Raw genomic sequence first — 20,834 nt, 5'->3', positions numbered from 1 at the left:
CCTCTTTTAAAGTACTTCTGGCAAAAAGGTTTTCGTGATTCCACTACTTCTAAACTGAAATTACAACTCTTATGTCGGTACAAAGCAAATATGAGGCAAAAAGTCAACCATATGAACGCGTTTCTCTAGTGTTGACCCAAATTCGAAGAGGACAAGCCAGCCACTCAAAGATGAAAGACGTATCAATCTCTCGAGATATGTGGTAACTTACCTTTCCAAATAAAACAAACAAGGATTATAAGCTTATACCGTTTCCGCACTTCTCCCATGGCAGTTTCTTCATCATTGTCACTGCAGTCTTGCCATTGGAGGCACCATGTGTTCCCAAGCTTCAGCGGCAAAGAAGTCCGCAGAACCTTTCTCAGCCACCTGCTCAAGGAGTTCCAGCGTAAGGGAATCCGTACGTTCATAGACAATGATATCAAGAGAAGCCAAATCATCAGTTCTGAGCTCGTACAAGCTATAAGGGAATCTAGGATCGCAGTTGTAGTGCTGTCGCGAACCTATGCATCTTCAAGCTGGTGTTTGAATGAGTTGGTGGAGATAAAGAAAGTTAGCCAGAAGGTCATGCCTGTTTTCTACGAGGTGGATCCATCTGATGTGAGGAAACTAAGGGGAGATTTTGGAAATGCGTTTAAGGAAGCATGTGAAGGACAGCCAGATGAGGAAGTGAAGCAGAAATGGAGAGAAGCTTTGGTCTATGTGGCTAATATAGCCGGCGAGTCTTCTCAAAATTGGTTAGTTGTTCTGATTTTCTTTAGTGATAATATACAAAAAAGAAACAGATTCACATGAATAAATTGCATTCTTGGCTCTCATTATGTTATTGATGTGCCTGTGCTGATTTTGTGGAATCAATCTTTTCTTCTTGATAGGGACAATGAAGCAGATATGATTGACAAGATTGCTATGACCATTTCAAATGAATTGAATTCTACACCATCACAAGATTCCGAAAATTTAATTGGAATCGACGCTCATATGAGAGAGATGGATTCTCTGTTATGTCTGGAATCAACTGAAGTGAAAATGGTGGGGATTTGGGGTCCTGCAGGTATTGGAAAGACAACAGTTGCCAGAGCTTTATTCAACCGGCTCTCTAAAAACTTCCAACACACTATTTTTATGGAGAATGTTAAGGGAAGTACTAAGAGATCGGAACTTGATGGCTATGGCTTCAAATTGGGTTTGCAAGAACAGTTTCTGTCTGAAGTTATTGATCATAAGCATATGAAGATACAAGACTTAGGTTTGGTAAAGGAAAGATTGCAGGATCTGAAAGTTCTTGTTGTTCTTGATGATGTTGATAAATTAGAACAACTTGATGCCTTAGTGAAACAGTCTCAGTGGTTTGGTTCTGGAAGTAGGATCATCGTGACCACGGAAAACAAACAGCTTTTCAGAGCGCATGGGATCAATTTCATATACGAGTTGGGTTTTCCATCAAGAAGTGAATCTCTTCAGATTTTCTGCCAATCTGCATTTGGAGATAGCTCGGCACCAGATGGTTGTATGGAGCTTGCTACTGAAATAACAAAGCTTGCTGGCTATCTTCCCCTAGCTCTGAAGGTTTTGGGGTCCTCTCTGCGAGGGATGAGCAAAGATGAGCAAATATTAGCATTGCCTCGACTCAGAACCAGTCTTAATGAGGATATTAGAAATGTTTTAAGATTCGGTTATGATGGTTTACACGAGAAGGATAAGGCTATATTCCTTCATATTGCGTGTTTATTCAATGGAGAGAACGTTGATTATGTGAAGCAAATACTTGCAAGTTCTGGCTTGGATGTCAACTTTGGGCTTGAAGTCCTTACCAATAGGTCTCTCATACACATATCGAGATGCAATCGTACCATAACGATGCACAATTTGCTAGAACAATTGGGTCGAGAAGTTGTTTGCGAACAATCCATTGACGAGCCTGGAAAACGTCAATTCTTAGTGGATGCTTCAGAGATATATGATGTACTTGTTGATAACACTGTAAGTCAATTTTGCTACGTTACTTTCATTTTTAAGTTCACTACAATTTCACATAAACGTTACTTTCAATTGATATTTGTGTGTTTCAGGGTACTGGAGCTGTTTTGGGCATATCTTTGGACATATCTAAGATCAATGATTGGTTTCTTAATGAAAGAGCTTTTTGTGGGATGCATAATCTGTTGTTTTTAAGATTCTACAAGTCCTTTTCGAGTAAAAATCAAACCGAGCTACATTTACCTCGAGGCGTGGATTATTTACCCCGTAAACTTAGGCTGCTGCATTGGGATGCATTCCCCATGACATCAATGCCTCTGAGTTTTCGTCCAGAGTTTCTTGTTGTGATCAATATGAGAGAGAGCCAACTCGAGAAGCTGTGGGAAGGAACACAAGTAAGTTAATTCTGAAAGCTCTCCTTTCTCAATTCGCATAACATAATCATCTGATTGTTTTTCTTTCTTTGTTTCATGTGGGTTTGTTTTAGCCTCTTAGAAGTCTAAAGCATATGGATTTAAGTATGTCTGAGAATCTAAAGGAGATTCCAGATCTTTCAAAAGCCGTAAACATCGAGGAACTCTGTCTCAGTTATTGCCGAAGTTTGGTGATGCTACCTTCCTCAATCAAGAACCTTAATAAATTGGTTGTTCTTGACATGAAGTATTGCTCAAAACTAGAAATTTTCCCCTGCAATATGGACTTGGAATCCCTTAGCATCCTTAACCTCGATAGATGCTCACGATTGGAGAGTTTTCCAGAAATATCTTCGAAGATTGGATTTCTCTCTCTCTCAGAAACTGCAATAGAGGAAGTTCCCACAACAGTCGCTTCTTGGCCATGTCTGGCAGCATTGGACATGTCAGGCTGCAAGAACCTTAAGACATTTCCATGTCTTCCAGACACTATAGAATGGTTGGATTTGAGCAGGACAGATATCGAAGAAGTCCCTTTGTGGATCGAAAAAATCTTTCGGCTCAATAAACTATTGATGAATAGCTGCATGAAGCTAAGAAGCATCTCTTCTGGGATTTCTAGGCTGGAACATATCGAAACACTAGATTTCTTAGGGTGCAAAAACGTTGAGAGCTTCCCTGTAGAGATCTTCCAGAGCTCTCAGTTCTGTCATAATCTGGTGATGGAGATGAGAAACATCCATAACCCTGATCTTCCTCAACCATTTTATTTCAGGAACAATTATATTGACACCATTCCAGATTGTATCACACGTCACTGCAAGCTGCCTTTTCTGAATTCATCAGGAACAATCTCCAGTGATATAGAGAATAATTTCATTTGGTTCGATGAAGATTGGGGAAGAATGGCATGATTATGACGATAGTGATGAACATGCTTGTTTTGGAGTTGTGAAAGCGATCGATGACGCGATTAGAATCCTGAATTATTCTAAGGAAGAGAGCAGAGTCAAATAAACCGGAATCTGATGATAATACTTCTCCGGTTAAAGTGCCAAAGAGTTTATATGTATACTCTCCAATACGATCATGATCAAACCTGTGATCATCGCTTCTGGCCAGGTCTTATCTTTTTCCCTCTCTCTGTTTCTTATGATTCTTGCTTCGATTTTGCTCATCTCGTTTGCATGTGCTTTGATTTTGATTTTTTTGGAGAAGTTATGATTCAAGATGCAAGATTCTGTTGTTTGTGTTGTTTTTTGGTTTTTTCTGTTTTGTGCAGACGTATGAAAAGAGATATATCACAGAGTGGCTAAAGCATGAACGTACATGTCCCAAAAGCAAAGAAGTTCTCTCTCACTGTTTTTGGATACCTTTTTTTAGTAGTTTGTACAGTCGCTTAGAAATCTCAAGAAGATTTGAGTTGCTCCCTCAAATTGGCGAACAACAGGAGATCCTCCTGCTCTCAGAATTAGATGAAGGTAGGGACTGGAAGTATGTTTAATACGTCTATTGTGAGAATATAAAGAAAAGGTAAGGAGCAATTTTTAATAAGTAGTAATTGATGAAGGGAGACAAATCTATATGTGTCAACATCGTTGATTTTCTTGGAGAAACGAAGCATCTATCTCTCTCCTTGTAAGTCAACCTTTACTTTAGTCTTATCTAGTTACTCTTATATGTGTGTTATGCCTTACTTATGTGTCCAATACAAAGTCTCCTTGTTTATTTATTTCTTTGCATTGCTTGTTAAAGACATTGTTAATTATTTCATCGTGCTCTTTATTTATGGCTTCTTCTTCTTCATCTCTGTCTCGTAATTGGATATACCAAGTATTCCCGAGCTTCTGTGGAAGAGACGTCCGCAGAGCCTTTCTTAGTCACATTATGAAAGAGCTCAGCAGCAAGGGAATCACACTCTTCATTAATAATGAGATAAAGCGAGGCCAGTCTATCGGTGCTGAGCTCAGACTAGCGATCCAAGGATCAAGGGTTGCGATTGTTTTGCTCTCGCGTAACTACGCTTCTTCAAGCTGGTGTTTGGATGAGTTAGTGGAAATCATGAAGTGCAGGGAAAATAAGCAACAAACAGTGATGCCCATTTTCTACGAAGTGGATCCATCTGATGTCAGGAATCAGACGGGACATTTTGGAAAGGCCTTTGACGAAACTTGTGTGGGAAAGCCAGAAAAGTTGAAGCAGGCATGGAAGCAAGCTTTGAAGGATGCGGCGAGTATAGCTGGTTATCACTCCTGCAACTGGTTCGTTCACTTTTTTTTACTTTCAGTTGCATATTTTTGTTGTAGCTTTTCTTTTATGATTCTGGTTTTAAATGGAGGCCTCTGTTTTTGTTAGGTACAATGAAGCTGATTTTATCAACAAAATTGCCTCAGATGTTATGGGTGCTTTGGATTTTACACCATCAAGAGATTTTGATGACTTCATTGGCTTAGGATCTCGTATCACGGAGATAAAATCGTTGTTGAGCCTACAATCAGATGAAGTGAGGATAATAGGGATAGTGGGTCCTGCTGGGATTGGTAAGACGACTACTGCCAGAGTTTTATATAACACCATCTCTGGTGGTTTTAAATTCAGCGCGTTTATTGAGAATATCAAAGGAAGCTATGGGAGGCCTTGTTATGAGGACTATCCATTAAAGTTGGGTTTGCAGAAACAGTTCTTGTCTCAAATTTTCAGCCAAAGGGATATTGAGGTTTCTCACTTACGAGTGGCTCAAGAAAAGCTGGGAGATAAAAAAGTATTGGTTGTTCTTGATGGAGTAGATAGCTTATGGCAACTAAAATGCACTGGCAAACCAGCCTGGATGGTTTGGCAATGGAAGTAGGATTATCATTATAACCGAAGATAGAAAACTCTTCAAGGCACACGGGATCAGTCATATTTACGAGATAAAACTTCCAACAGGATATGAGGCTCTTCAAATCTTCAGCCTATATGCTTTTGGTCAGAAGTCCCCATATGATGGTTTTGAAGAGCTTGCTTGGGAAGTTATTGAACTTGCAGGTGAACTACCGCTAGGCCTAAGCGTTATGGGATCGTATCTACGAGGAATGTCCATGGACGAGTGGATAGACGCACTACCAAGGCTCAGGTCTAGCCTTGACGGAGAAATTGAATCATCTTTAAGATTTAGTTACGACGTCTTAAACAATAAAGATAAAACTCTTTTTCTGTATATTTTTCTTTGTTGGTTTCAAGGTGGATTACTGTAAAAGATGGCTTGCAAACAGTGGTTTGGAAGTCAACCTTGGCATTCAAATCTTAGCTCATAAATCTCTCATCTCTACTACAGAATATGGACACTACTTGCAGATGCCTCGTTTACTGCAACAAATGGGTATAGAAATTGTCTATCAACAATCTGTTGACGAGCCTGGAAAACGACAGTTCTTGATGAATTCCGCAGAGATTTGTGATTTACTTGATGAAAATATTGTAAGTATTCTTTTTACACCTGCACTCTGCTGTTTCCTTGGGTTTTTAGGGCTGAGATTTTTTTTCCTTTTGAATTAGGGTTCTGGAACTGTTCTAGGCATCATATTCCATCCTCCAGATATAGAACAAGAAGTCAAAATAAGTGAAAAGGCTTTCGACAAGATGAATAATCTCCAGCTTTTAGTAATCAGCTCTAATAGGTCAAGCTACCCCGAAATTGGCTACGTTAGTAGCTTATTGTTACCCGAGAGCGTCGGCTGTGGTAGCTTATGCTTACCTGAAGGCTACGTTAGTACCTTATGCTTACCCGAAAGCGTCCACTCTAGTAGCTTATGCTTACCCGAAGGTCTCAACTGTCTACCCGACAAACTCAGATTATTACATTGGGATTGCTGTCCATTGAGAGTTTGGCCTTCTAAGTTCTCCGGCAAGTTTCTTATCGAACTTACAATGCGTCGAAGCAAACTTGAGAAGCTTTGGGAGGGAATCAAAGTAAGCAGTTGGCATATTTTGTTCTATTGTGTGAAGCGCGATTAGTCATTTCTCTAAAATTTACCTTTTTTGCTTTCTTTTTTTTTTAATCTGTAGCTGCTCCAACATCTTAAGCGGATGGATTTGAGACATTCCAAGAATCTGAAAGAGATTCCTGATCTCTCAAAAGTCACTAATCTCGAGGAACTAAATATATTTGGCTGCGAAAGTTTGCTAGAGCTCACCACCTCTATAGGTAATGCCACTAAGCTTACGAGATTGAACCTTGGCGGTTGTTGCCTTTTAAAGGAGCTCCCTTTCTCTATCGGCAATGCCACAAGTCTCCAATTTTTTAGTCTTTTGGATTGCGCAAGTTTGGAGGAACTCCCGTCTTCTATCGGTAGGTTAGTTAATCTAAAGGAGTTTAATCTCCGCAACTGCTCGGAATTGGTGAGACTCCCCTCCTCTGTTGGGAACCTTCACAAATTGCCGTACTGGGATTTGCATGGATGTAAAAAGCTAGAGGCGTTTCCTACCAACATCAATCTGAGAAGTACGGCTATAGAGGAATTTCCTTCATCATCAATCAGCTTTTGGTCTTGTCTTCATAGCTTGAATATGTTAGGGTGTAGAAATCTCAAGGAGTTCCCATATGTTCCTGACAGCATTGTGGAGTTGGAGTTGAGCAAGACAGGGATATAGGAGATTCCTCCATGGATTGGGAATCTAATTCATCTGCGTAAACTTCTGATGCATAGATGCAAGAAACTGAACTTGATATCTCCAAACATTTCGAAGTTAGAGAATCTTGAAGTACTTGGTTTGAGTTTTGGTTCGATTCTTTATCACGATGATGGGGATGATGATGATGGAAAGGATAATGAGAATGGTGAGGATGAAGATGAAGCAGTTGACGGTGATACTAATGGTCATGGTCATGGTCATGGTGAGGATTGTGATACTAATATTCATGGTCATGGTGATGTTGAGGATTGTGATAATTACGATGGTGAGCATAAAAATGCTCGCTGGTTTAGTTTTGATTTGAGTTTCTATGACGTTGACGGGGATGATAATGATGATAGTAAGGATAATGAGGATATTGATGGTAGAGAGGATGGTGAGGATGAAGATGACGGTGATAGTCATGGTGATGGTGAATATTGTGATAATTACGATGATGAAGATGGCGATGCTGACTGTTTTAGTGCAAAGATCGTCGTGACGCATTGGTCTTTAAAGTCAGACTTCCATGCTCATAAGATTATACCGATATGTCTACCCATGAAGGCTTTTACATCTCCTCTTCTATTAAATTTCAGTTGCAATAGGTACAAGACTCTTCCAAATTGCATCACACATCTCTCCAGAATAATGGAGCTTGATATCAGCGACTGTACAAAACTCGTAACACTTCCACAGCTTCCGGGTACCCTTTATTCTCTTAAGGCAGAAGACTGCATATCCTTGAAGAAAATAGACGGCCCCTTTCCAAACCCAGAGATTTGTTTAAACTTCGTTAACTGCATCAGTCTGAATCCGGATGCGAGAAAGCTCATCCAGACATCAGCTTGCAGATATGCCCTCTTACCCGGTGAAGAAGTTCCTGCACACTTCACTCACCAATCTACTTTGCACTCCTTAACTATCAACTTGACTCCAAGGCGTCTTCCTTCATTTTTGAGATATAAAGCTTGCATGTTGCTGTCAACTACTGGCTGCCATCCGAATTATGAAGATGTGAAGGATGATGGTGATTATTGGAGGGAGGACTCTTCGGTGACTTGTAACGTCAGGGGTAAACAGAATGGCTTTATTGTTCCATATGGATCAACCCGTCCCTATGTACCAGATCTACGTGGATTTACAGAGAGGCCAAATGGTCTGTATATATTTGAAGGTTCTTTCTCTCTAAACCAAGATTTCCTGAAGCCACTGTCAGCGAGCTTTTGTTTGACTTCGTGGTCTATGCAAAATTCTGGAACGTGAAAGCCTATGGTGTACAACTTTTGGAGGTTCGTCATCGTACTCTTGACGGAGAAGAAACTGAAGACGAAGACTGTATGGACAGAAACATGGAAAAAAACAATGAAGCTGAAGAAAGAGATCAATGATGAACTGATGATGGTGAGACGAGGAGGAAGAAACCGATGAGATGTAGTCTTGCCTAGGTGATGATGTTGGTTTTTGACCTCACTCACACCTCTTTGAGGTCAGCTGACTCATGCTCTTGTTCTCTCTATTTTACTCTTTCTTAGAAATAAAACAAGAGCCTCTTACTCTCTTACTCTCTTACTCTCTAGTCTTTACAAGCACAAGATATTTTACAGTGGATGAAGATGTTCACTGAGAACGAAGTGCGCCCAGAGATGCATCACATGATCACTGATATATTCAAAATCAAAAGTTCACGTCATTGGATCCAGATCCTAGTTTTGATGTCTCACACTCTCTGATATATGCATCATTTTAACAATTTGTCTCCCTTTTCTCTCTTGGCTTCAAGTATACAAAGTAGAAGATCTTTATCGATTAGCTTAAAAAATATTATACATATACGTTTCGTTTTTTGTCGACCGTTAAACTTAAAAGGGTAAATAGCACAAAGAGTGATGCATGCTAGTTGAAAATTGGGACCAAAAAAGTAGCATAATCATGACATATATATAGGCATATAGAAACACCGACCTGTAAATGTGAGTCACACACAATTAATGGAGACTCCCGCAAAACCAGCAAGTCGTGTGGATGTTATCTCTTGTATCCTTCTAAATGCTCAGCTGTTCAGTGTCATATTCATGAAACGGCACACACCTTGATCCCTCCCATCCATTTTTATTCCCTCTCAAGCCAGAACTCATTTGACTCTCTTTTTTCTTCTTTTATAAATGAACTCAGAACTCATTTGACTTTTGTCATAATATTTCTTTTCGTATATTTTAATTAATCGTCTAAATCGTGTTCAACAAAGCTTATCATTTGGTTGGGATAAACGAACAACACTTGTTGAGAACTATATAGGCCAGTCCACAACATTGCTCAATTTCTTAAAAAATTGAAGGCATTTTTTAATTCAATACTTGGCGAAAAAAAAAAAAGTAACATACTCCAAAATGTTGCTCATTTTTCGTATACTCAAACTAAAACCACAAGAAATGTAAATCGTGTGGTTTACTTTTTTTTGATGAGCAACAATCCAAAACAACTCAAAACAAGTAGACTATTCTATCTATATATAATAGCAAACTCATTTTTTTGTCATCTTTCTAATCTAACGATTGAGGTTTGTCTTTATCTTTATCCAGCGGCTGTGATTTTTTATGTTTGCTAAAAGTCACTAAACCAAGAATGTGTCTTTCAATCGCAACCTTTTGTTCACGTTTATGTGAAGCATCACCTCTTTCTACTAAACCAAAAGATGTGTCTTTCAATTGCAACCTTTTGTTCACGTCTTATGTGAAGCATCGCCTCTTTTTATTCTCATTTTTCACCACCTTTAATTATGCCTCTTCATACTGATTTATATACCTAAACGTAAACAACCATGAAACAAAAAGTGGTGTTGTTCCCTCTTCTGAAAGTTGTATTAGTTTTCGTGAATTGTGATTCCTTTTGTCACAACCTCGTCGTAGACTCACTTCTCACTAGCGACACGCAGTCGGTTTTGGTTGCGATTCTTTATTCTCACAAGGCACACATTTTCACAGTTTTGATTTTATTCCGTTTTGTCTAGTAGCATTTTAAAATTTCGTTATTCCTCCTGAGAAACTTCATATTTCTCACCTTTAATTTTTGTTGATTCATAAATTAGGAAAGTTATGTAACCACATGATAATTAGATATTAAGCCATGTGGATTATAAATATCGCCTAAATTTTCATATGAAAAATTATGTTATAATGAAGAAAGATTTTTTTCTTTAAACTTTGAAAAAACGTGAGAATTGGGTTGTACATACTTCGGATTGTTCATAGTAAAAGGTTATTAATTACGATGTGAGATTTATCCACTGTCTCACCATCTCTCATTATCGTATCTTTTGTTTGATTTACTTCTGCAACAGTATGGGAAACGGAAAGTTTGGATTTTGTTATCCCTTTTGGGTTTACTTGAGTTCTCTGTTTGTGTTTATGTTGTGGTTTAGTTATTTACTCCTGATTAGAGAAGTTGAAAAGGTATGATAGCTTTTTAGAAGTAGGATATACTAGAAGGGGGCAAAATTACTGTGTCATGATGGAGACATTAAATAAGATTTTTTTTTTCTTACATCACGCTAGGAAGTTGTGTTTTAAATGATTTCACTCTTTATAATGGGTTAAAACAGAATTTGCTAACAGATTGGAATTCTGTTTCAGGTCAATCACACCGTATGTTGATGTTCCTCTCGCCACTATTGCCTATTCTGATCGCTGGGCTTACGAAGGCCAACTTTCTTATTCAATAGCTTAAAAAGCATTTGATCTTCATTCTGAACCCCTCTGAGCTTGCATCATATCAGAACGTTGGTTAGTATTTTTTCCTGAATTAAAAAACCTACATATCTCTTGTGCCCATTGATACGTCTACTATTTTGTTTAGAGTGTAAATCTTAGGTTTTCAATTCTTTTAGTCACCAATTTTTTCCATTAAAATATAGCGCTGTTTTGACAAGGTATTGACGTTACTATTAGATTTTTTCTTTTTTAAGGATGATGTGTCGAGCATAATCAATTATGACGAGGTGAAGTGACGATAATGAAAGAAAAAGTGAAATATATTTAACAAGCATGTTAAATTTGGTTATATTTGTTACAACATTGTAACAAATATTATTTTAATTGTGAAGCAAGGCCATTTGAATTTAATGATTTAGGTTAGCTATCAATATAATATAAAACAAGTTTTTTAGAACATACAAACGGCGATGAGAAGGAAAGCCAAGACGCTGAGGAATATGTTTCTTTAGTTTTTCTTTACATCATCTCAATGAATGTTCTGATTATATGGCTATATGTTTTTATCTCAAAACAAAACAATTGTTTTCTACTATTATGTACTTAACTCTTCAATTTTTGATCCAAAAAAAAAACTATTCCATTTTGAATTTTTTAATTTCTAAATCAATGGGACGAGAGTGAAATGTTGCTTCTAATCTGCTAACAAATAATTTCAAAAATAAAAGAACTTTTAGATATGTTACATCATCGTCGCAAGTCACAACATCAGATGAACAACTACATCGATTTAGGTCCGAATGGTAACGGTGTATTTGATTGTGCGTGACAAAAAATTGATAGTACAGTACGGTTCAACTGTGGTTCATGCGGAGATAAATATATTTACGGGATAAGTGCGGTTTATACCGAATTAGCAGTACAAAACAATTTTTCATTGGTGAAAAGAATAATTGTGGTTCATAACAAACTTATATATATATATATATATATTGTTACTATAATATTTGTACGAGTAGATTAGTAAAAATATAAATAATTAATATAACTGCAAACTTCTATATCTTTTGTGTTAATTAAAAAAATATTTAGAACCATAAATACCCAAATTTTATTTAAATTAAAATTTAGCTTCTTATGTAAATATTTTTGTACCCAATTAATAATATTATTCATAAGTTATTAACATTTTGGTTTTTTATTTTTTTAATTTTTTATAATTTAATAGAGAAAGAAGAGAAGAAGATTATTTTTTTGTAAATTTGTTTTGCCACAAAATAAAAGAGAGAGAACATATATCTGTATTAAAATTATTAAAAAAACATTGTAGTACTGTTGCAGTTTCAAATCCGTTGGATAAAAGGCATTGTTGATTATAAAGACGGTCCAAGGCAAAAAATATTAGATAAAACTGTGAATTACTTTTTTTTTTGAAAAACGCAAATTAATATTTTTTTACATGAATTGTGACTTTACCCGAGTTTCACAAAAACATCTTCCAAAAAAGCTTTTATGATGTCTCCATTCACAACCTTAATCTATGGTTTAGTTTTGGTCCACTTCAGATGGTTTATATAGCCAGCCTATGGGGAAAGTGTGGAATCATTTTATTCTAATCAAAGGTGCTGTTTATTCATAGTATTTTTTGTATGTTTAAAACCTTATACCAACAAACAAAATGCCTCTTTGATTTTAAAAGATGTCATTCTCTATTAACCATACCAAAGATTTCCTCATCTTCAATGCTTGTGATTCATCATATACGTCATTTTTTGTTATATATTTTAATTAGGGTGCAGCCACCATTGACCCACGGTTTCAAAACTCATTGCAGGTTAGCCATTTTATCCGACTTTGTTGTTTACACACGCTCCTACTTTCTTCTTAGGCTAATAAACCAATTGCCTCTTCGATTTCAAAAGTTTTCATTCTCCATTTGCCATACTGTTGGGGTTGGGTTTCGACGGTAGGCAGGCCCATATGAGAAGCCCAATAAAATTCGGTTGTAATGATCATTATCGGGTCCGTTATGAGCCCAGGAAAATGATCTGTTTTGGAGGCGCGTCGAGTCAATTGCGAGACTGCGGAATCACGAACCAAGATCTTCGGAGAAATATTTAGGATATTGTTTTGTGTTTAAATAGGGGAACTTAGATTGAGGAAGGACATGAAACCTTGATCAAGTACAAGAAATATATTCAATACAAAAATTCAGTTCGCTGTTCTTCATTGTTTTTTTTTATTAATTTAAACTGAAAGTCTGCCCAAATCTCGTTTCATTTCCAAATCAATTTATTTGTTGTTTATCGCATCAACACATACCAAATGATATTTCATCTTCAATGGCTGAGAATCTTCATTTACATCATTCTTTGTTTATACATCCTTAGTTGGGGTGTAGCCCCCACCCCTCTATTCACCATTGCCCCACGGCTTCAAATTGTAGGTTAGACATTTTATCCGACTGTGTTGGTCACACAAACTTCTACTTATTATTCTTATAGATTAATGGGTTTAGTGGGCAATCAATCACAAATTTGCTAAATGCCAGGAAAGATTGAGAGGTAAACATGTAATTTGGCTTAATATTTCAAACGAAAGTAATTTGCTCCTTTCAATTTCGATAAATGTTTTCCCTTTTGCATAACTAAGTGGCAATTACTGTAAATAAAGCCAACATTTCAAACATTTTAAAAAACTTACTCCTCTTTTAATTATAAGAAGATACCCACATCGATCATATCTTCCAAGTATTAATTTATGCAATTGATTTTGATTTCTAATTTTTCATAGATATATATTTTTAGTCAATTTGGTTGGTTGTAGACTTGCAGTTTTTTTTTGTTTGTTTTTTGGCAAACATTGGAGACTTGCAGCTATGAACTCTTTCTACGTGTTTCTCTTATTATTTTTTGTAAATTTTGATAAAACAATGATTTAAATTTTGTTTTATGTTAATATCTTTCAAAATTGATTATCTGAGTATGATTCAAGAAGCCTTGATTCAGATATGTTTAACATTATTTTTTTATTATCATTGAATTGATTTTATATATGCAACAAATTTTTTATTTAATTAATTTAGTTGATTCATCTTAGTCATTGTTTCTGACTTTTATACTATTCAATTAAAGGATTACCATAAAATTTCCACTCAAAATGTAAAATTAATAATGTTAGTCATTTCAAGTTTTTTACTTTCCTGTGCGGCAACGCACGGGCCGACATTCTAGTATCCGTAAAATAGATATATAAAAGTATAAACTTATATTTTCGATATATCGATAGTGATGAACATGTTTGAAATATGAGACGAGAGGAAATATGTATTATATGGTGCCAGACAGCAATGTATGGGTAAGTGTTAATCACTATAATCTATAGTGTGAACATGTCCCTATTTAGTAAAAAAATTAAGCTCTTCTCCATTTTTCGTTTACCAATCAGAATAGTAAACCGCGTCGAGTAAGTGGTTCACATTACCAAAACAAGCATACAACTTAAAAAAAGTATACACTAATTGCAGTGTTTTTTTTAAAACACTACAATTTTAAATAATAATAAAAAAACAAGAAAAGAAAAGACTAGAGTTTTAAAAAATAATGTGAGCACTATAAATTACCAAATTAATGGTCTAAAAACAATTTTATTTAGTGGAATAATTAAAAGTAACAGTTCAAGCATAACACGGAATTCTTAATTAGGTAAAAAAATCAAAGCATGCTTATTAAGAATTTTTTAATTAATCACAGAATCTTAAAATTTCGATGACCAATCAAAGCCGTCTGTTAGCTAAAAAAGCTATTTCCCAAAAAAGTATGCTGAGAATGATGTAATGACGTGGCAGCCTAAATACACACGTGGCATCATACGTAATTAAAACCATAATCAAAGTCTAATTAAAATTAAGTAACAAAAAAACAAGAAGAAGATGAATGAAATGAATGCATAAAACTCAAAAATTCCAAAAACTAAAAAAAAAAAAAAAAAACTGATTCATCTCTGTAAATTGCAAATTCCACGAAGTTTCTAGGGTTTTTTTTTTTTTTGCTTTGAGTTCGTCGAGAAATTTGCGGCTGAGATGGCGAATTCGACGACGGAAGCAAACGCCGCCGATACACTGAGGCGGGAGTTACAGAAGGTACTGACGGAGATTATAAACGACGGAGGAAGGAAAAGCAAAGATCGTGGTGAGACGACTGATGAAGAAGCTGCTTCTTGTTTTGGAGTTGTGAAAGCGATCAGAATCTTGAATTGTCTAAGGACGAGAGCAGAAACGACTAAACCGGAATCTGATGATCATACTTCTCCGGTTAAGGTGCCGAAAGAGTTTATATGTACACTCTCTAATACGATCATGATCGAACCTGTGATCATCGCTTCTGGCCAGGTCAGGTTTTATCTTCTTTCCCTCTCTATTTCTTGTGATTCTTGCTTCGATTTTGCTCATCTCTTTTTGTTTGCATGTGTTTTGATTTTGATGCATCGAATCTTTTTGGGAGAAGTTATGAATTCAAGATGCAAGATTCTGATGTTTGTGTTGATTTTGGTTATTTTGTTTTGTTTTGTTTTGTTTTTTTTTTGTGTGCAGACGTATGAAAAGAGATATATAACAGAGTGGCTAAAGCATGAACGTACATGTCCCAAAAGCAAAGAAGTCCTCTCTCACTGTTTTTGGATACCAAACCATTTGATCAATGACTTGATTACGCAATGGTGTCTTGTTAACAAAGTTGATCGGCTAAAACGTCCCTCTGATGAGATAGTTACTGAGCTGTTCACTAGTGACATCGAAGCACTGCTTCAGCGGGTTTACTCTTCCTCCTCGGTTACGGATCAGATTGAAGCTGCCAAAGAGCTGCGCCGTCAGACCAAGAAATTTGCAAATGTCCGTGTCTTCTTTGTCGCTGGGATCAATGATTCGATCACTAGGTTGCTCAGTCCGCTCTCTACTTTGGGTGAGGGAGTAGACTTGAACCCCGAGCTTCAGGAGGATATTGTCACAGCGTTGTTCAACCTCTCGATTCTTGAGAAGAATAAAACAGTAATTGCTGAGAACAGTCTCGTGATCCCTTTGCTTACAAAGTGTTTGAAACAGGGGACAGCTGAGGCACGAAGAAACGCTGCAGCGACTTTATCGTCACTTTCAGCTATTGATTCTAACAAGATCATCATTGGGAACTCGGAAGCAGTCAAGGCGCTGATTGATCTTATCGAAGAGGGTGATATGTTAGCTACAAGAGAAGCTACCTCCACTGTCTTTAACCTCTGTATTGTATTAGAGAACAAGGAAAAGGTTGTTTCAGCGGGTCTGATTCGTGCGGCAACCAAAAAGATCAAAGCGGGAAGCAATGTGGATGAGTTGTTATCTCTCTTGGCGTTGATCTCTACTCACACCGGGGCTATTGAGGAAATGGATCATCTAGGGTTTATCTATGATCTGTTCAGTATCTTGAGGAAACCGAGTAGCTTGCTGAATGGTGAGAACGCTGTAGTGATCGTCTTCAACATGTGTGATAGAAACAGAGACAGGTTCAGACTGAAAGTGGTGGGAGAAGAGGAGAATCAACACGGGACATTTACGAAACTTGCGAAGCAAGGATCAGTTCGTGCGGTGAGAAAAGCACAAGGGATTTTACAGTGGATTAAGAGATTCGTTACTGGTAAAGAGCCACAGAGGGCATGAAGGAAGGAATCAGGTCTTGTTAATACGTAAATAATTTTGCTGCAAACTTAACTCTTCTTACCTTACCTATCCAAAGATTGATAGCAAAAATAATCATAGAAAGTGTAGAAGTTAAAATATAGAAGGAAAAGGTGTATATATATAGTCTCTCTGATTTTTCTTCTTAACTCTTCTTACTCTTAATTGACTCTCTGATTCACGATCGTGAATTCAGGATTACAAAAGCAGAGTTTGGTCTTTTTGTGGTGTATGTTATAATGGTAGTAAAGTACATATGTCGAATATAGGTCAACTGAATGGGTGGCTTGGCTTAGGAATGTAACAATACACGGCGGGTTATATGGCCGGTCATAGTCTCCTCATATGTATGGTATGGCTAAGTCGACTCTAATCCAATCAACCGAAAGTAACAAACAAATGTATAACATGTAATTTATTTGATGATTAAAAATAATTAATGTACATTTGTTTCAGAAGATTGATTGATTACTTGGTAAAAAAGTAATTGTGGTGGGGTTAAACCTATCATGTTTAAGAAACTTGACAAGGGCGTCGGTGGTAATTGGTTGAAGATAATGTGGGGATAAAATTGGGAAAGGAAAAAACAAAAGCCGGGTGATGTAACATGGAGAATCAAATCAATGTGATGACTTTATAGCAAGACCACATTCACCAATCACATCACCCATCACTTGTTTCTTATTATACACCGTTGTTCAACAGGCGTATGTATACAAAACACATTCTATAGTATTCAAAACTATAGTAGTATTTAAAAAAGAATATGTTTACCCACAGTTTGATTAACACGATAGGCTCTCTCTCATAAATTCGGGTCACGGGATAATCAAAAATCAAAAGTGGCATAAGTGATATTTGACTTCAAGAGATAATATATAGTGGGGTTGGTTAGGCCATCTACCAATGACTTTTGTTACTCGTAATGTGATTTGTTACTTCTTTGTTTTGGATCTTCTTTTTTACCTTTAGGCCCAAAGAATATTTATTGTTACAGTAGTTCGATCAACAACCATCAATGATTTACTACGGTACATTTATTGTTACTTTTACAATGATTTTATTTCATGAACATATGTAATTATATACGTTAGACTATGACTACACATCGACTGTAATGTCTTGTTGTGAATTTGGTAAATTTGATGAACTAGTAAGGCATACTTGAAAAGAATAAAATTGGGTTAGGTCGTTTTTTTTGGAAGTGTAGTTTTCTTTTACTCAATCAATCTATGGGTTTTCAATTAAAGATTTAGTTCTCATTAAAACTCTCTTACAAATAACACACACCAAAAGTGTTGAGAACGTACGTACGTGACAAAAGAACGAGAGGAAATCTTATAAAGTAGATATGCAATAAGCGACAAAGGACTACTATGATGTTACTTTGTGCCTCTTTTTTCTATAAACCATTAGTGTGCTCTCTCTTTTTTTTTTTTTTTTCTGCCAATCCACGTATATATCATATATGTATATTAAATGAAATTTTAAACAACAACAAAAAAAACAAACAAACCAAATTACATTATTCATTCATGATCCTACTTTTTTTCTCTTCTTCTCCTTCTCTTCATTCTTCTTTTTCAATTCATGCGCATGGAACCAAACAAGCTAAAAAGCTAGGCCTTCTCTTCTGCAACACCAAAATTTTATATATAAATAGTTCCTTTTAGCAATAACGTAAAGTAAAGAAAAAGTGATATAAAATAGAAAATTTCTGATAAGATAACAAGTAATCTTTTAGAAGACATTTTGTATTTGTACCATGATATCTTCTTTTTTTTTTGTTTAACTAGTATTAAGAAAAATTTATGTGCGAGATAGTGCACTATACCCTTGTTGAAGAATTGATGAGTTCAGGAGGAATCTTGTAGAGATCTTCATCAACTGGCTTAGGTGGCTTTGAAATGGGAGCGACGTCGTTTTGAAACTGCTTGACTCCGTTGACGTCAATGTAATACTTGTCTGTCTGTGCACTCACGTCACGCACACGCCTTTGTGGTCCTCTTTTCTCCCTCGTCCCCCCCGCCGTCTACGGCAAGTCATTACCACCAAACAATAACGCGTTCTTTAGACTTTAGATAATTACATTTATCGAGTTAATTAAATATTAGTATAATTATATTTATATAATCAAGAAGGATAAAATAATGATGATTAAGTGAATGAACCTGTCTTGAAGGATGGTGGTGACGTGGACGGTGAGAAGCAAGCTTTAGGGCTTCTGCAGAAGAAGAGGAAGATGAAGATGAAGTGGTAGTGGAAGAAGAAGAAGTGGTGGTGTAATTATGGTTACGAAGCAGACCAGCTTGTCTTGGATTCTCAAAGTATTGTGTTATTGGCATCTCATTTGCTTCATCCCATTCTCCAAACCGCGGAATCTGTCCACTTTTCTTCTTGTAATTATCATATCTCCCCTGTCCCTGTTGATTTCATCCAAATTTATTATTAGTACAAAATTTTTGCTTAATCTCTAATCAAGAACCCATATAGAAGACTCAAGAACCCTTGACAACATTCAGATACTCAAAGAATCGAGAATCAAGAACAAGAATCAGGGGAATCAAGAACCCACATGGATTCTAGATTCAATAAACCACAAGAAACAACAAAGGATGTTAGGGTCAAGAACTTTATATGAAGAGCAAAACACGTGACTAAGTTTGGCACTTAGTGTATCTATGAATGTGGATTCCAAGTAAGAGAGAGATGAGGAAGACACTGTTAGGCAGGTTTTGACGATCTTGATGAAGAAATAAAACGAGAGAGGGGATTTTTTTAGAATGTTAAAGACGACGACAGAAAAAACAAGGAAAAGGGATGAAAGAAGATCACTTACATGAGCCATGGCGATTTCTTTCTCTTTCTCTTTCTCTATCTCTATCTTTCTATCTCTCAACGCACTAACACACAAAATAAGAAAGAGTGATCTCCAGAAAGGTTACTGTCTTTTATAATAGAAGTGGGGTATGTAGGCAAAGAAGAAATTGGCCATACTCTAAAAAGTCTAAACAGTCAACTATGATATAGATAGACACAATTTTGTTTTTTATAATATCTTATTATATAGACATATTGTAAGAGTAGAATATCTTCTAAGTTGGTTTGCTTGGGGAGAAAAATCAATTGGATAGATCTTGAATTCAAGTTCTTACGTTTCTAAACTTTATGTGTTATAGTTTTAGTTCAGTTCAATCCACTTTACTAGGTCACCTTTATAAGAAAATCCAATGTACACAATAGGTTTTTACATATTTTATTTATAGTTGTAAACATAATAAATTTACAAATAAAATTTGATAATTACAGTTAGTTTACAACCATCATTTTACTGATTTTTAAGGGATCCAAATTTAAATACAACTTCATTGATACATATATTAATAGAACTGACGATATATAAGATTAATCATAACTTTCACAATACCATATACTCCTGTAGATTTAAGCTTTTCAGAGTTTTCGAACAAAAGTGATCGAAGATTAGTGTAGCGGAAGATGGTAAAAAGAGGAGAAAGAAACGCGTTACATAGACTACGGCTTTTTATTAATTAGGCTTTGTCAGTGAGAGACACATTTACTTTTACGTTACACACCCATTAAAAAAAAATTCTACCCTCTTTGTTGACAAAAGTGTCCACTTTATATTAGAAGAAGAACAAAAAAAAATGAATTAGCAGCATATATCATAATGTTATATGAATACGCATCTAACTCTATGTTTACGTTCTTACTATCGTTATGATTGACTATTATATTGTCGGCCCACCTTTTCACATGGAATTCCTGAATTTTTATTTTTATTTTTTCTTATGATGGACAGAATTTTTAATTGAATACATAGATCAGTGATGGTTCTTTATTGGTTATCATTAGGCCTAGCAATCCAACCCAAACCAAACCGAACCGAGATTCGGACAATTCAGTTCGGTTTTATTTGATTTCGCATTCTGATCGGAATGGTTATAAGAGAATTTCGGTTATGTAATCGGTTCGGTTCGGAGAGGCATAACCGACGGAAACCCGAAATTAAACCCTAGCTATTTAAGCTAATAATCCGGTTTATTTCATTAGTTACTAATCTAACCTAATCTATCTAAACTCTCTGTCTTTGCGGCGACTGAGAGAAGAACTTCGATTTTCTGTTCGATCTTGTGTGTTCTTGTCTCGATCAACCGTGTTCTCAATCGATCCAGTGTAAGTTCTTCTATCTTAATCTTTTGTAAGTTGTTCTCGTTTAAAACAAACCAAAATAAGGCGAAATCTTTGTTCTCTTTAAGCCATAAACAGTTAAACTACTTGATCCGTTGTGTCTTTGATTCGTCGTGTGTCTTTGATTTGTTGTGTGTGTTTGATTTGTTGTGTGTCTTTCAT

At 36.2% G+C, this 20,834-nt stretch overlaps 3 protein-coding genes and 1 pseudogene across 7 annotated transcripts; 3 read left to right on the top strand and 1 right to left on the bottom strand.

Moving 5' to 3' along the window:
- Nucleotides 97-4,539, top strand: LOC104735894 (putative disease resistance protein At4g11170). 3 transcript variants are annotated; one of them, XM_019234811.1, is made up of 6 exons: nucleotides 97-737; nucleotides 876-1,983; nucleotides 2,073-2,375; nucleotides 2,468-3,515; nucleotides 3,676-4,031; nucleotides 4,228-4,539. In XM_019234811.1, exons 1-4 carry the CDS (start codon nucleotides 268-270, stop codon nucleotides 3,305-3,307), a joined length of 2,721 nt encoding a protein of 906 aa, XP_019090356.1. In that variant the 5' UTR covers nucleotides 97-267; the 3' UTR covers nucleotides 3,308-3,515; nucleotides 3,676-4,031; nucleotides 4,228-4,539. The 3 variants fall into 3 exon arrangements, with proteins under 3 accessions (XP_019090356.1, XP_019090357.1, XP_019090355.1); XM_019234812.1 differs by having other exon boundaries at nucleotides 2,468-3,874; nucleotides 3,964-4,031; XM_019234810.1 differs by having other exon boundaries at nucleotides 2,468-4,031.
- LOC104735893 lies at nucleotides 4,041-8,891 on the top strand (annotated as a pseudogene).
- Nucleotides 14,736-16,582, top strand: LOC104735892 (putative U-box domain-containing protein 46). The gene is made up of 2 exons (XM_010455762.2): nucleotides 14,736-15,146; nucleotides 15,348-16,582. The coding sequence occupies exons 1-2, from the start codon at nucleotides 14,838-14,840 to the stop codon at nucleotides 16,440-16,442; spliced, it is 1,404 nt and encodes a 467-aa protein (XP_010454064.1). The 5' UTR covers nucleotides 14,736-14,837; the 3' UTR covers nucleotides 16,443-16,582.
- On the bottom strand, nucleotides 17,776-19,434 carry LOC104735891 (ubiquitin hydrolase B-like). Of its 3 annotated transcripts, XM_010455760.2 has the most exons (5): nucleotides 19,300-19,434; nucleotides 18,766-18,883; nucleotides 18,632-18,684; nucleotides 18,295-18,492; nucleotides 17,776-18,093 (listed from the first exon to the last, which is right to left on the bottom strand). In XM_010455760.2, exons 1-5 carry the CDS (start codon nucleotides 19,306-19,308, stop codon nucleotides 18,049-18,051), a joined length of 423 nt encoding a protein of 140 aa, XP_010454062.1. In that variant the 5' UTR covers nucleotides 19,309-19,434; the 3' UTR covers nucleotides 17,776-18,048. The 3 variants fall into 3 exon arrangements, with proteins under 3 accessions (XP_010454062.1, XP_010454061.1, XP_010454063.1); XM_010455759.2 differs by having other exon boundaries at nucleotides 18,632-18,883; nucleotides 19,300-19,424; XM_010455761.2 differs by lacking the exon at nucleotides 19,300-19,434 and adding an exon at nucleotides 19,093-19,270 and having other exon boundaries at nucleotides 18,632-18,883.

This window comes from Camelina sativa, chromosome 13 (genome assembly GCF_000633955.1).
Source record: "Camelina sativa cultivar DH55 chromosome 13, Cs, whole genome shotgun sequence".
Classification (NCBI taxonomy): Eukaryota; Viridiplantae; Streptophyta; class Magnoliopsida; order Brassicales; family Brassicaceae; genus Camelina; species Camelina sativa.
This window is presented reverse-complemented; position numbering and strand designations above follow the sequence as displayed.